Below are 15176 nucleotides of genomic sequence, written 5' to 3'. Positions count from 1 at the left end.
ATGTTTTCGTTGCCTTTCGACCAATCGGTGACGCTCTGGAGAGAAGGCAAATGGCACAATCAAATTCACTGGCTCCAATGGCGATGTACTTGGCGTTCTCGACGCAGGTGTCGGACGTGCTGCAGTCGCTGCTGGAAACGACGGGCGTGAGCGTGGAGCCAGCGGTGGAGTTTGTGTCCTGTGGGGCAAAACTGCACGAGCATTTCGTGCCGAAAGCGTCACTGGAGAAACATTTGGTGGGTCGCAGTCGGTCGGTTGCTGTTTGATGTCGATTATTGACGTCTTTGACTGCCTGGACAATAGAGAAAATGCCACGGAGAACGAAGACCTCAGCCCATTAATAATCCATCGGCACGTTCAGTTGCAATGCATTGGGTGGGGGCTTCCGTATTGTAGCTAACCGACCCACAGTTTTATTACGGCAGAAATAATGGAGAAGATCCTAAAGGTTTGGGACCTGGAGGCGAAGAGGTCAAGGATGAAGAGGACAGTGAAGGGCTGAGGAGTTTGCTGGAGGCTGCAGACGCAGAGTCGGAAGATGATGGACTGGAGCAAGGAGTGATCGCTGCAATTAGAAGGACCGCAACGTCAGCTGGAGGGCTTTATCAGCATGTGCAGGCGTGGCAGCGCATCCCTCGCGCATTTGCCTCGATGCAAAAGTGTGAGCGCGAACTAGTGACATCGTCGTCATTGCGGCGGTGGCTGAACGCTGAGCTGAGTCGGCTACCTGGTGATGAACCGGTGGACGAGGAGTTAGCAGACTATGTGGCTGGGCTGCTGGACCACCCAGACTTCTGCCAGCCCGATCTGCTGGTCCTTGAACTGCATGAGTTTCTTGGCAGCAGTGTCGGAGTGAGTCATTTGTATTTCTGTGTTCTGCGAAGTTTGGTTGATTAATATTTTCTGGACCTACGCAGAATTTTGTGCTCTCACTCTGGAAGTTTTTGATTGTGGAGATCGGACTGCATAGTGTTTTGGTACGTTTCCATGTCAATGGATCAGATGTACTTCACAGTATTAAACTCGACGAATTTTATGACACAACTTGAACAGCAGACAGAGAAGGCTGCTGTTGACAACATGATACAAATGACTTCAGTCGGCAAGAACCATGAGCCGGATACCCTTCAACCGCAAATAAGTGATGCCAATGGAATTGCCGAGCGCGACTACAAGCGTCGGCGTACTTCGTACAGGGGAAAGATTGGTACGAAAACTGGACCAGCGGCATTCCGTGACATGATCCAAAAGCACATGGTCGGACTCAGTCTTGAATTGGATCGCGATTTAGTTCACGGCGGTGGGTTCGAGGAAGAAGGTACTGAAAATAATCGCTCACGTAGAGCACATGAGTGTCGGCCTGAACCCCTAAACTGGCGTGGCTATACGGATGCGCTTGATGTACGCAATCGAAGTCGTCCAGGGCGGAAGGATCAGCCTGCTCCAGCCAAATCCAGATCCAAGTCCAGAGGACGGTTTTCAGGTGCAACCAGTAGGTGGAAAAGTGGTCGGAGCCCCGATAGAAGTGAAAGGAGATCACACAACCGCCATCACAGAAGAAGCCGAAGCAGAAGTCCTCGACAACACCATGAACCACGGCGTCATTCGAGACAAAGCACCAGCACAGATCGCGATCGAAATGGGTTTCGTCGTGGTTTTCACCATGACGATTATAGCCGTTAATGCAGCGATGCACTGGTTCAGCAAGCTTCAAAGCGCTATTGTTTCAATGGGAAACCAAAAAGTGATGGTTTCAAGTATCGAGTCATGGACATGGCGAGTCGAAGAGCTGAACGAGGGAGGCAAGACCAGGTATTGCGTCCTTGTCAAAAGTATAAATACTTTGACATGCAGTGCACCTGGCGCAACAGCGTGCTGTATGCAAGACGTGGTGGGGTCCAAACAACTCCAAATAGATGGAGGGTTGCTCTGTTTCGTGAAGGATTTTCATTCTCCAAGTGGCCCCACCCAGTGCAAGTTCTCCAGACCACCACTGTCGGAATGGCGCAGCGATTTTCCGACCCGTCGCCGTCTGGCAACAATAACAACTTCGTCTCTGATCGGTCATCCACGCGGCAGTGCAAGCCACCGGGTGGTGGTTCCACCGTAGGTTCTCTCATTTTTGGTGATGGTGGCGACGGGAACCAGCCGTCCTACCTTGACGAACGAAAGTCACGTCGGTTCAATCCCCACCAAAGTGAAGGGCCCGAGCATAATGGCAGCAACAACAAGATGAAGACACCTGATGCGGGAGCCGCCGAGTTATCGTACTACGCTAAATCGTCGGCTGCCCAAGAACTACGCGACCGTCTCGCCGTCGCACCCGGCGCAGTCTCTCGCGAGGCACTATCTCAACAGTCGAGCGCACTGACTGTTGTTCGGCGTAGTAACCACTCTGGTAACAGCTCCAACTACTTTGCGAATGGTATGGGTGGCCAGGAAGGTGGAGACAATCAACTGCGACGCACTCGGCGCATGTTTGCTGCACCTGGAGGAAATTCCTCTTTCAAACTCGGTTAGATGATAGATCGCGAAATCACAATTCGGTTTCGACCAGGCGAGACCACTCGCTCTAGCCACTCTAGCTATAAGATCACTATCCAGCTCAGTACAAGTTGTGTTTTGTCGCCGCTTACTTTAAACTAATGCTGTCGTTAAGGATGCAAGTTGTCTACCCCCTGAACGCGAAATCGAGCTTGCTTCGTCCCGGTCGATAGTTTTAGCAGTCAAAGCAGGAGATCTCTGCCGTACATGCTCGAATCTCCATGCCTGAGCGGATGTGGGGTGTCCATTGGACACCTTCGTGGCTTGTAACGCTGAGCACTGGCACAAGTTGTGGTTGCCATGAGGAGTATTTCGAACTAATTCTCAACAGTGAATCGATTTCCTTAAGCAACTAGCCACGGTCGTTCAAAGTAAGCATGGCATTACGTCGTTATCATAGCCACTATTCGTAACGTGGGCCCACGCACTAAAACGGCCGAAGGTTAGCTGTGCCGCGCAGCGAGTTCTTGAGCGCCTTGGGGTCCGCCCAGGTGGACATCATGTAATCCTCGGCATCATCTTCCGCCGCCTGCTGCAGCTCCTGCTGCTTCTTGAAGTAAAACGCCATCATCGCTTTGCGCTCATCTTCGCTCACTCCTGGCTCTCGACTCGGCGCGCCGCCTCCTTTCTTCTGCAGCTTGACGATCAGCGTCGACTTCTCGTTCTTGCCTGCCAGGTCGCGCACATGCTGGTCGCGGAAGAACTGCTTGCCAGCCCACCAGAGCTCGGCCGTGTCCTCCGGTAGGACCTCGAGCACAGCAGACGAGTCGGATAGCGCTTCCTCCGCGTGCTCGGCATCCAGCAGAAGCTTCACGGGGTCGTGCGTCGGTAGTCCCATGGGGAACGCCATCGCCACGGCCCCGCGGATGTTCTGCAGCTTCTCGAGCAGCTCGCTCTCGTCTACGCAGATGCGTCGCGCCACTTGCGTCTTGCTGTCCAACAGCGTCTTGGCGTCGGCGGCCACTCGCGCCAGGACGTCCCTGAGCTGCGGACTCACGCCCTCGCCTGTGCGATGGCCCAGCGGATCCGCCTCGTAGAATTCCCCGCGCTGCTTGTCGGCGGCCCCTTCCTGGAACGCATCCAGTCCCTGCTCCTGCGGGGCTTTGGCCACGCCGTAGCGGCCCAGTCCTTCCAGCGTCTCAGCCAGCGCCGCCAGACGCAGACGCAGGTTCTGCAGGCGGCACAAGGAGCGCACCAGCACGTCGTTGCTGGTAGACACCGATGCCTCGAACAGGAACTCGCTGCGGTCGCCGCGCTTCACGTGGAACACCACCATCTTGTGCTGGACGGCGACGATTGAGAAGTGTCGCTTCGAGCGCCAGAAATGGTGTTAGAAATCCATGGATATCTGCATCTGTGACATGTGAGCCGATACACTGTTTATGATTGATTACCTTAATCTCTTGCACCAGGGCTGCATCCGACTTTTCAACGAGCGAGACTACTATTATTTTCCTCGCCGGGGAAGTGGGCTATATCCTGGAGCTGTCGACTCGAGTATGGACAAAGTGCGTCGCTCCCTCGCTGGAAACTTTGGCGACGAGGTGTCAATTCAACCGGCTATTCCGTCCGAAGCTCTGTCACGGCTGGGGTGATAGTTTCGAGCGGACACGTATCGCTCCACCGACTAAGTAGGAATCTCAGATCACATTACCTTGACAGCCGAAGTACTCGTATCCGTGCTGACATCTCGCCTTTATCTGCCTCAGGTTTCTCATTTGGCTGGACGCCCTTCATCTCTCTAGTGCTATCATCTTTCACGGCTCTCTCAGTGTCTTGCAACCGAGAGGTGTTAACAAGGTATGCACCCAAGCTGCTCAGTTTGTCTAGCCCTTGAAGTGTTTGCAATACCTCGATTGCTCCGATTGTGATCGAGTTGCCGAGTTGCGAATCGGGGCAACTTTACCCTGATGACAATCCGAGCCAACAGAGCTGGTAAGCGTAAAGTCAACGCTCGATGCAGAAGGTAGTTAAATAAGTACAAACAACGCATGATCCTGAGCAGGTAATGCGCTGGGCGATGCTTGTTTCCTCTTGGCACTATCGCAAGTAAAGTGCCAGTCGCAGCACACTCGATAGCCCACAGGCATGTTGCCTTTCGGGTTGAAGGTGTGGTTTTCCGCCAATTCAGCCAATCGGCGTCGAGCGGCACCTTGGAAATCGACATGGTGCTGCGCTGGGAGCCGCTGCGGCCGGCGGGGCACGCGGGCGCGCCGGCCGTCAAGAACCACTCGGCCACGGCCGTGTCGGCGCACGAGCTACTCGTGTTCGGTGGCTACGACGGGCGGCGCAACCACAACGCGCTGCACCTGCTGGACGTGGACCGCCGCGCGTGGCGCGAGCTGTCGCACGAGACGCGCGGCCGGACCCCGGCGGGCCGAAACGGCCACACGGCGACTCTGGCCGAGCGCAAACTCTTCGTGCTGGGCGGATGGCTGGGTAGCGGGCCGCTGGCGGCCGCCGACCTGCACGTGCTGCACCTGGACACGCTCACGTGGGAGCAACCGCTGCTCACGGACGCGCTCGGCCCGTGTAACATGCACACGGCCGACTACGTAGCGCACCTGCGCAGCATCCTTGTGTTCCGTGGAGGCGACGGCCGCGAGTACCTCAACGACCTGCACGCGCTGCAGATCGACGCCATGACGTGGACCACCGTGCGGACGCGCGGCCGAGCGCCGGCGCCGCGCGCCAACCACAGCTCGGCCCTCGTGGGAGACGACCTGCTGGTGTTCGGAGGCTGGGACGGCCGCCAGAGACTCAACGATGTCCACGTGCTGCACACGCAGAGCATGACGTGGTCGGCTGTGGACGACGTGCTCAGCGTGGACACGAGGCACTATACGGCCCCACCGCTCCCCAGAGCGGGCATGACCATGGCTCGCCATCGAGACCGTCTCTTTGTGTTCGGAGGCTCCGGCCCCTCAGCGAAATGCTACGACGACCTTCACGTGTATGACCCGAGCAGGCATCAGTGGGTGGAGACGGTGGCGGTGGCCGCGGACGAACAGAGACACAAGTGGAGACAGAGCGAGAGTCGCAGTCGCAGTCGCACACGCTCCCAGCCGCGGTGGGATATTTACGAAGATGACGACCAGCAAGACGGCAGCTGGTCGGGAAATGACGAGTTTGATGAGGATCTGGACAGTGACGAGGAGTTTGAAGACGCACTCAGCGACCGAGAAGCCATGCTGGTGGCGCAAGGACTGGCGAACGATGCCTGCGAGGCGAATCCGAACGAAATGTGCGAGTTCTCTGACGTGGAGCCACCGAAGCGACAAGAGCCCTTGCTAGTGGTAGGAAGAGGCCCGGGGCGACGAGCTGGACACACGTGCACAGTGGTGGGCCGACTGCTCGTGATCTTTGGAGGCTCGTGCGGCGCAGACTACTTAAATGACTGTTTCATACTGGACACGGATCCACCGCCACGTGCGGCGGTATCGCTGCCGTCCCCCGCGAGAATGCTACGCCATGCGCTCGCTCAATACGTTGACTGCGAAGAATTCGCCGATATTTCTTTCGTACGTTGTCTACCCGTGTTTGTTGCGTTTGCGTGGTTTGAATAGGAGGACTAACTGGTTGTATTTGCTCCCTCGCAATGATTCGCAGCTTGTCGAAGGACGCGTAGTGTACGCGCACAAACTGATCCTGTCAGCGCTAAGTGCACGATTTCGAGGGATGTTTTCGTCTGGCTTCCGCGAAGCTCGGGAATCTCAAATTGTTGTCCCGGATGTGCGCTACGACGTCTTCATATTGCTACTCGAGTACCTCTACACCGGGAACATTGAAACACACGATGACGCATTCGCTCTATGTTCAAGCACTCAAGGGGTGAATGACGGGCTGGACTTTGTGAGCAATAGCATAGCAGCATGCCCACAATCGGCTGATGGGCTCAACGAGATCGAAGAAGCTCGTCGCCGAGAAATGGAGCATACCCAGGCATTCGATTTGGGACTGGAAATGGAGTTGGAGTCTCTGCTGGAGCTGCTTATAGCTGCAGATCAGTTCATGCTCGACCACCTCAAGCAGCGGTGTGAGCGGACATTGCAGTACGCAGTGCGCGTCGGAAGCGTCGAGGCGATCGCTGAAGCAGCCGACCGTGCCAATGCTGTCCAGTTGCAAGCTGTTTGCCGCCACTTCCTGCGCAACCACGCGCTGTTGCCGTCTCGTGCACTCTCGAACGACTGCTGCTCCTTTGACGGAAGTGATGACGACCTCGGCCTGGATGAAACGAAACCCCAAGCTCCTCGTGAGGATGGAGATGTGGACGATGCCATGTCACGACTGAGCCGCGCCGCGTTGTTATAAGGCAGGCACACACTCATGTACTCGAGGAATACTAGTAAACTTATTTGCAAATGCTACCTTTTGATTAGGCGCCTTTATCTAACAGAACATCAACACACATGGTTATCAAAACTGCATTTCGACTCAAGCGTGGTGACTGCCCATGGCCTGAGCAGTACCCTGGTGACCCGGAAGGTGATGCCGCATACCGCTGTCCGGACGAGCGGCCAGAAGAATATGCAGGCGTGGATGCTTATCGGTCACGACTCGTGACCAAGACTACAGATCTCAAACCGGACGGATTTGCGGGATGTTACCAAATGATAGAGTACCACGTCCCAGTGGATTTCGATTTGGAGAGGCAGAGGAAGAATTGCTTGACTGCCTCATTTTGCTCGAAAGCAAGCTCACTATAACTGATGCTGCGCTTAGAAAATCTCAATCGTCTGGCCGAAGTTGTCTGTGAAAGCTTGGCATTTTCAAATTAGCTGCAAGTTTTTAAAAGTCGTAAATCCGATCCAATAATGGTTAACATTTGCACGACAATAGTGGTGGTTAAGAAAGTGGTTCATTGGGAGCCTACTCCTCCAGCCCTACGTTTTTCACTGTCCCCAGCATCATTAATGAATTATCTGACCATCATGACATGCTATCAGGTTCAGTTGTCTTGGCAATGATATTCTGCCATGAGACTTGTGTGACCCAGGAAAGCAAGAAAGGAAAACGCAAGTACATTCTTTATAACCCTCGCTGTAGGGAGGGCAGAAATCCAAAACAATTTGTCAAAAAAGAGCTCCGTGTTTGCTACGTGGGCCTCGAGCCTCGTCCTTTTAAAAGCCGATCTCGTATTTGCGAGCCATTTGCTGCTGAAAGTGCGCGTCAGAGCCGAACGACGGCTGCATCGACTGCTGCGAAGACGCCTGACTGTACGACGTCTGCACCGACGAAGTCGGGAACGACGGCTGCATCGACTGCATCGACGAGCCCGCGGGCAGCGACAGCGTCGCGCCGTGCATGCCCGACTGGTTCAGTCGGCTGTCGTTGAGGCCACCGGCAGTGAACTGGCTGGCCCACAGCTCCGACTCCGTGTCCGTCTGCGGGTCGTACTTGATCACCGAGTCGCTGCGACGCGAGTCATCGTTCGATCGCACCATCCACGCGCGGATGTACGTACTGAAGACGATGAGCTGGCGCACGAACCAAACCAGGATCACAATCGAGTTGATGCCAATGTACGCCTGCGCCACGCGGGTGCGCGCGGTGGCCGACATCGTGTTCGAGTTCAGGAACGCGAACGCCAGGCCGAAGTTCAGGATCTTGAGCAGCCCCAGCACATATGTGATGCGAAGCACCATTTGGTCCGCAAATGGCGACATGATGAACACGCACGCGAGGTACAGCGCCTGGATGCCCATGACCACAATGAGCTGCGTCGGGTCGCCCGACACGCAGCCCACCAGGACACCCGTGGTGATCTGCACCACCACGTCGATCACGAAGAACATACGGCTGCGGTACGTGTACTCGCAGTAGAGCGATCCCCACGTGGCCAAGTTCTCAAACTGCTCAAGCTCGTCCTTGGTCTTGTGCATGATCACACGTCCAGCAACAGCCAACACACCGAAGCAAACAAGCACCAGCGCGATGATGGCCACCACAAGCGAGTCGGCCATTGTCGAAGACTGCACCTCCATCGAAATCTCGAACGACGCCAGCATGCTCAGCGGGTACAGTGCAAAGTACCAGACCAGTACACAGAGACCAAGGGAGCGAATTGACACGCTACGGAGGCGGTGCACACCCGAGGTGTAGCTGTTCAGATCCGAAGACTCGTCCAGAGCTCGCTCAGCCTTGCGCTTGGCTAGAACAGCCAACACCAGGAAGACAGCAATGAGAACGCCCATGATCACAGCAAAGCCAGTCACACCGTGGGTGAGAATGCTCTCCTCAGAAACGCCGATACGGTCAGCGTAAGAAACGAGACCGCCCAACACAATCGTCTCCAGACGACGAGAGCTCGAATCACTGGAAGTAGTATCCTGGACCAAGAAGTTGCTCCATGCAAAAGAGTCGGTATAGTCCCACAGGAAGTACGGCGTCTTGAGCAGCGTGAGTTCCGACGTGGCCTGCATTTGCTGCAAGTAGCCCACGTAAAAGAGGAACTCCCAGGTGTTGGGGCTCCAAGCTGCGTTAACCCACATGAGGTTGCCATCCAGGGAAACAAAGTGAAAGAAGAGCAGGAGAGCCACCGAGATACCCGCGAATGCCACTGAAGCGTAACGCAGGAACTCGTGGAATGCCGCGGCCGACGACGATAGCACATCGCTGTCCTCCGTGTCGACGTAAGTGTTGCGACCACCAATTACGTTGGCATTCGTGGCAGCAGCACTGCCAGACGTGGCCGTCTTCCCTCGGACGTACGTCACTAGCTCTTCCGAGCCGCCCTCGTCGGTATCTCCGGCGATGTTTAGCACCACCGGCTTCTCCGTCTTGGTGGTGTCGTCGGGGATGGCGAACGGGTCAGACGAGCCGCTTCTCGCCGTGATTGGCGTGGCCGACGCATTGAACATGATCACATCCGATTGAGTCTGATCCTTCTGCTCGGACGCGTCCTGTTCGTCCTCACTGCCCGAGTTCGTCTCGATAGCGATGGGCGACTTCGTAGCCGAGGGCGTCTTCGTCACTGGAGGAGGAGACGACGTCGTCTCATCGCCGGAGCCGCTGTTTGGCGTCGCCGTCACAGGAGAGGGTGACTTCGTGTTGTCACTGATCGATGAACCCGACGAACTGCTCGGTTCCTCTGTCGTGGACGGCGTTTCCGTGGACGGCGTATCCGTAGACGGCGTATCCGTGGAGGGCGTATCCGTGGAGGGCGTATCCGTGGAGGGCGTATCCGTAGACGGAGTCGCAGTCGAAGGCGTCTCAGTGGACGGAGTCTCCGTCGAAGGCGTCTCGGTTCCCGGTGTCAGCGTCATGGGTGAATCAGTTCCCGGCGTCAGCGTCATGGGTGAATCGGTTCCCGGCGTCAGCGTCATGGGTGAATCGGTTCCCGGGATCAGAGTGATCGGCGTCTCGGTCGACGGGATCAGAGTGATCGGCGAGTCGGTGGTGGTGGGGGTGCTCGTCGTGGCACTAGGAATCAACGTCGAAATGTCCGGCACAATTGTCGCCGGGGAAGTCGTAGCGGACGGCGTGGTCGTCGCCGTAGGAGCCGTCGTGAGAAGGTCCGTCACGGGGTCCAAAGCCGACGTGGCCGCTGGGGTCGTCGTCGCCGATGGAGCCGTAGTTGCGGTAGACGGCGACTCTGTAGCCGTAGGGGCCGTCGTGAGAAGGTCCGTCACGGGGTCCAAAGCCGACGTGGCCGCTGGGGTGGTGGTTGTCGATGGAGCCGTTGTAGCGTCGGTCGTCGGTGCTGTGGTTAACAAGTCCGTCACGGGGTCTAAAGCCGATGTGGCCACCGGGGTCGTCGTTGCTGATGGAGCCGTAGTTGCGGTAGACGGCGACTCTGTAGCCGTAGGAGCTGTCGTCAGCAAGTCCGTCACTGGGGACAGAATGGAGCTAGGCGTGGCAGCAGGGGCATCGGTAGTGGTCGTCGAAGGAGCTGTCGTAGCCGTGGTCGTGGCTGTGGATGGCGCCTCTGTCGCCGCAGGAGCTGTCGTCAACAGATCAGTCACGGGGGACAAGACCGAGCTAGGAGCGTCGGTAGCAGGCGTCGACGGAGCAGTCGTAGCCGTGGTCGTGGCTGTGGATGGCGCCTCTGTCGCCGCAGGAGCTGTCGTCAACAGGTTCGTCACGGGGGACAAGACCGAGCTAGGAGCGTCGGTAGCAGGCGTCGACGGAGCCGTCGTAGCCGTGGTCGTGGCTGTGGATGGCGCCTCTGTCGCCGCAGGAGCTGTCGTCAATAGATCAGTCACGGGGGACAAGACCGAGCTAGGAGCGTCGGTAGCAGGCGTCGACGGAGCAGTCGTAGCCGTGGTCGTGGCTGTGGATGGCGCCTCTGTCGCCGCAGGAGCTGTCGTCAACAGATCAGTCACGGGGGACAAGACCGAGCTAGGAGCGTCGGTAGCAGGCGTCGACGGAGCAGTCGTAGCCGTGGTCGTGGCTGTGGATGGCGCCTCTGTCGCCGCAGGAGCTGTCGTCAACAGGTTCGTCACGGGGGACAAGACCGAGCTAGGAGCGTCGGTAGCAGGCGTCGACGGAGCCGTCGTAGCCGTGGTCGTGGCTGTGGATGGCGCCTCTGTCGCCGCAGGAGCTGTCGTCAATAGATCAGTCACGGGGGACAAGACCGAGCTAGGAGCGTCGGTAGCAGGCGTCGACGGAGCAGTCGTAGCCGTGGTCGTGGCTGTGGATGGCGCCTCTGTCCGCAGGAGCTGTCGTCAACAGGTTCGTCACGGGGGACAAGACCGAGCTAGGAGCGTCGGTAGCAGGCGTCGACGGAGCCGTCGTAGCCGTGGGCGTGGATGGCGCCTCCGTAGCCGCAGGTGCATCGGTCGTTGGAGCTGTCGTCAACAGGTTCGTCACGGGGGACAAGGCCGAGCTAGGAGCGTCGGTAGCAGGAGTTGACGGAGCCTCGGTGGCCGGAGCTGTCGGCGTGTCCGTCGTCGAAGTCGCCGGCGCTGTCGTCGTCGAGGATACCGAGGAATCCGACCCGTCCGAGGGCGCCACGGTCGCCTCGTTCGTGATCGAGCCCAGGTTCAAGCCGGTGTTGAGCCCCAGCCCCAGCTGGAGGCTTCGGTGCTGGCGGGTCTCGACTTTCAGGGCCTGCGTCTCAGCGGCGAGCGCGATGGCCAGCGCCACGAGCGCCAGGCCGCGCACCGCGCGCACGTTGACCATGTCTGTCTGTCCTCGCAACCTGTCTGTCAATGAGGGTGTACGTCGACGCTAAGCGGTCGAGCGTGGGGGTACCGAAGCAACCAGGAAGAGCCGATTGATGGAATGACGGGACAGCGAGTAGGCGACGCGCACAGCCGAAGCGGATAAGCTCCAAGGACACGGCCGCAGGGGGAGGAAGCAGCAGGAAGCGGTAGAAGGAGTGGCGCACATCGATGGGGCGTTCGTCTGCTCGACGCTCACGAGTGATTGGTATTGGTGGTAGTCGGGGCGACTTTCGATGCATAGAAGGGTGTTTGAACTGACTTCTGGTACAGTGTACCTGAATTCGGTGCGCCTCAAGTCGCGCTTGACGTGTGTTGGCGAAGAGGAGCGAACACACGCAGCACCAACGCCGAATGTCTACGCGGGAAACTTTAGTCGCCGGCAGACCCAGCAGATCGCCAATCTCGGGCACGGTGGCCCTGGACTGTCCGCAGGAGTGCCTCCAGGCTGGGTCCACGGGAAGAAGACTCCAGTTACATGAGTCCTGTAGCCAACGTGACGCGTCGGATCGTCTCGGTCAGACGCATCTATTCTCGACGTTATGCGGCTGGGATCCCTGGATACGATGCGGCGTCCATTGCTTTCGCAGTGGCAGCTCACACTCCGACTCGCTCGCAGGCAACTTTCCTCTACAGGAGCGTGTCCTCGTGAGGTCATCCCCCCGGCAATGCCGGCGGCATGGCCTGTGTATCGGCGGTAACGCCGCCGATACACACGACGTTACAGCTGCGTAGACGTTAGCATTGGGATGGCCCTTCAAACAACTCGGCTGCAAAGGCGAATGAGGCGCAACGCACGTCGCGACTCGCGAGCTAATGCAAGTATCCTTATCAGGTCAGCTGCTCGGCATTGCTGCTGTCGTCTGTGCCAGCTCGGAGGCGAGCAGCTGATAGCACAGTGGCTGCCTTCTCAGCCGAGTAGGTTGCCAGGCCCGCAATTGCTTCCGTCACATTGATCTCTCTAGCCTGGTGTCGAGAATACAGCTGATACCCTCGCTCCACGTTGAAGTCCACCCTTGGTGCCCCTTCAAGTGCAGTGTAGCCATCTCGATGTTCCGCTTGATACAACCATGCACCCCAACAACGAATAGATAGATCGCTGCTGTTGCCGCTCATAGCAGACAGCAAAACTCTCTTCGACAGCATTAAGTGGTCTAGTAAAGTGGACTCAAGGGTTTTGCGCTGCCATTTGCGGGCCGCACGTACGCACTTCGGTGCCGGCCAAACCTGACGTCCCACAAAGTGAACCCCACCGCCGCAGCGAGCACCGTGGCGACAGAGAAGAACACAAGCGCTTCAAACTGCCGCGGGTCGTGAAAGACGACGCCCATCGCTTGAATGAGCATGTAGAACAACTGATACGTCGCCGTCTGCATGGCGTTGATGGCCCCGCGACGACTTGGCTCGATCCATTCCTGCATGATCTGAGTCTCGGCGAGGTCGGCACTCCAGAGCCACACGCGCGCGCCGACCATGCAGCAGAGCATGACGTAGTCCGACACTCGCGACTCGCCCGCCAGCAAGAACGCCACCAACACCGGAGCGAGGAACAGCCAGAAAAGCCAAATGCTCACCACTGCAACACGCTCCAATCGCGAAATGATCCGACGTAAGTACGGGAACAGCACGGTGCCCAAGAGCCCGAAGACGGCGCCAGCCCCACGACTTGATCCCAGCAATGAGTCAGGAACGCCACGCCACTTGAGGTACGCGGTGTTTAGCGAGCCATTGTCCAAGATAGTCATGTACAAGGAGCAATACGAGAAGCTGAGCAAGAAGACCGGGTGCCTCGAATAGTTCCGCCACATTGCCGCGTAGCGAGACACTGTGGACTTGCCGTCCGCTAGTTTTTCTGCTTGCTTTTGCGGCTCGTCGCTAGTCGCAGGCTCTGGGTCTTCCTCCTTCGATGCCAGCTCGGGCACAAGCTGGTAAATATCTCGCGTCATGAAGTACTCCAGCGGAGTGGAGAGGCCGTTCCAGATAGCCACCGTCGATGCCCCGATCATAGCGCGCGTGGTAGGATCACGTCCAGCAAAATCCATGATGATACCGAATGCAAGTGGTCCCAGCAGCTTGCATGCCAGGTCAATCCGCCGCAGGATAGTATTCAGACTCGCCAGAGCTGAGGAGCGCTCTACCCCACTACTCTGCGCGATGATCACAACCCAGTCCCGTTCAATGCCTAGCGTCTGCGCCTCGCTGAGCACTTGGCCCACACCGCCGCATACTAGAGTGCTCACGAACAGCAACGTTAACGACCACGTCCACTCTGGTTTGTGCAGTCCGTCTGCGTCTGTGAGCAAGAGCATCGCTCCCAACAATGCGGTGCTCACAATGATCGTGGTGTTCTCCAACAAGATTGCGAGGCGCATGGCCTGCCAGCGATTTACGGCATCAAGTTGTCTCCCCACCGCTGGAATCGCGACGAGGCACGTGGCATACATAACGAGCGAAAAGCAAGCACTGGGCAGCAGCGTGTCCACGAAGATTTCCATGAAGAGGATCGGGACAGCGAATTCCCACATGCGATCACCCTGCAGTAGGTCCCTTCCGTCAATACTCAGGCCAGCAAAAACTTGATCCAACCTCAACGTACCCAGGCAGACAGCAAATGACCAGCGTACAGATACACGAGCACTCGTCGAGGCTGTTGCTGCTTCCGTAGTTGAGAGGGGTACACTTCCTGCTGCTCACTGCAAGTCATACCACGGCGAACCAATAGCAACACAAGAGTTAATCAGTTTGTAGACTGCTTCACGACAGGATCTTTGACCATGACAAGGATATACTTGCAGCAATCGAGCTTTCTCCTGCTCGTCTGCATCGCAGTTGTCTCGGTAGGCCGCATAGAGGCAACCAGTGATCGGTACCAACGTCGAAGTTCCAATAATGAGCATCACGATGCTGCTGGAGAGCGTCGCGAAGCACGCGTTCTCCACGTTCAGCAGGCAGGCTACAACACACAAGAGAACAATTGAGCACGTGAACTGAGACCAGTCGTACAGTGCGGACTTGGGACGCGTACCGGCGCCATCCAGAACTAGCAGCAGGCTGGCGACGCCCACCGACACGCAGGCGAACACCGTCGGCTCCATCTTGTGAGGGCGGGGGCGTCTAAAATCCGATATGATTTGGGTATGATTTATGTTCGTCCATGATCGGCGACCCGCTTCTCGGCTAATATTACATGTATCAATACCGGTAGGGCCGAGATTGCCGAGCAACCTGTTGACATATCGAGTTGTGCATTTTGCGATCGCTAAAAAATGGTATTGCATGCACGTGGCAAGTCTGCCAGCCCGTGGGCTGCTAGCGACCGGGATTCGGGGGATGCAACTCCAATGACTACTGCATCCGAGAGCAAAATATCAAAGCCTATAGCACAGAGATTCGCGCGCACAATATCGTGAAGCTACTGTTGAGCAATAACGCTCGAGGCAGAAACCGCTATTAGTTGACAAGCAGCAG

General features: G+C 57.2%; 5 protein-coding genes across 5 annotated transcripts; 2 read left to right on the top strand and 3 right to left on the bottom strand.

Moving 5' to 3' along the window:
- Positions 1 to 77: 77 nt before the first annotated feature.
- Positions 78 to 2520, top strand: KRP23_13253 (uncharacterized protein; the record flags this gene model as incomplete). The annotated part of the gene is made up of 6 exons (XM_067883941.1): positions 78 to 236; positions 304 to 351; positions 412 to 852; positions 918 to 977; positions 1054 to 1318; positions 1943 to 2520. 6 exons carry the CDS (start codon positions 78 to 80, stop codon positions 2518 to 2520), a joined length of 1551 nt encoding a protein of 516 aa, XP_067738572.1.
- A 451-nt stretch (positions 2521 to 2971) lies between these two features.
- On the bottom strand, positions 2972 to 3820 carry KRP23_13252 (Cilia- and flagella-associated protein 298; the record flags this gene model as incomplete). The annotated part of the gene is made up of 1 exon (XM_067883940.1): positions 2972 to 3820. The coding sequence occupies one exon, from the start codon at positions 3818 to 3820 to the stop codon at positions 2972 to 2974; it is 849 nt and encodes a 282-aa protein (XP_067738571.1).
- An 889-nt stretch (positions 3821 to 4709) lies between these two features.
- KRP23_13251 (Rab9 effector protein with kelch motifs) lies at positions 4710 to 6855 on the top strand (the record flags this gene model as incomplete). The annotated part of the gene is made up of 2 exons (XM_067883939.1): positions 4710 to 6065; positions 6154 to 6855. 2 exons carry the CDS (start codon positions 4710 to 4712, stop codon positions 6853 to 6855), a joined length of 2058 nt encoding a protein of 685 aa, XP_067738570.1.
- An 809-nt stretch (positions 6856 to 7664) lies between these two features.
- KRP23_13250 (Serum response factor-binding protein 1) lies at positions 7665 to 11667 on the bottom strand (the record flags this gene model as incomplete). Its single annotated transcript, XM_067883938.1, has 2 exons — positions 7665 to 11124; positions 11216 to 11667. The coding sequence occupies 2 exons, from the start codon at positions 11665 to 11667 to the stop codon at positions 7665 to 7667; spliced, it is 3912 nt and encodes a 1303-aa protein (XP_067738569.1).
- Positions 11668 to 12539: 872 nt separating this feature from the next.
- KRP23_13249 (Solute carrier family 40 member 2) lies at positions 12540 to 14803 on the bottom strand (the record flags this gene model as incomplete). Its single annotated transcript, XM_067883937.1, has 6 exons — positions 12540 to 12766; positions 12919 to 14242; positions 14305 to 14401; positions 14498 to 14526; positions 14579 to 14661; positions 14734 to 14803. The coding sequence occupies 6 exons, from the start codon at positions 14801 to 14803 to the stop codon at positions 12540 to 12542; spliced, it is 1830 nt and encodes a 609-aa protein (XP_067738568.1).
- Positions 14804 to 15176: the final 373 nt, after the last annotated feature.

The sequence above is a fragment of the Phytophthora ramorum genome, assembly GCF_020800215.1.
Source record: "Phytophthora ramorum isolate Pr-102 chromosome Unknown Phyram_PR-102_s0017, whole genome shotgun sequence".
In the NCBI taxonomy this organism is placed as follows: domain Eukaryota; phylum Oomycota; class Peronosporomycetes; order Peronosporales; family Peronosporaceae; genus Phytophthora; species Phytophthora ramorum.
The sequence above is the reverse complement of the archived record's forward strand: the minus strand, read 5'-3'. Positions and strand labels throughout refer to the sequence as shown.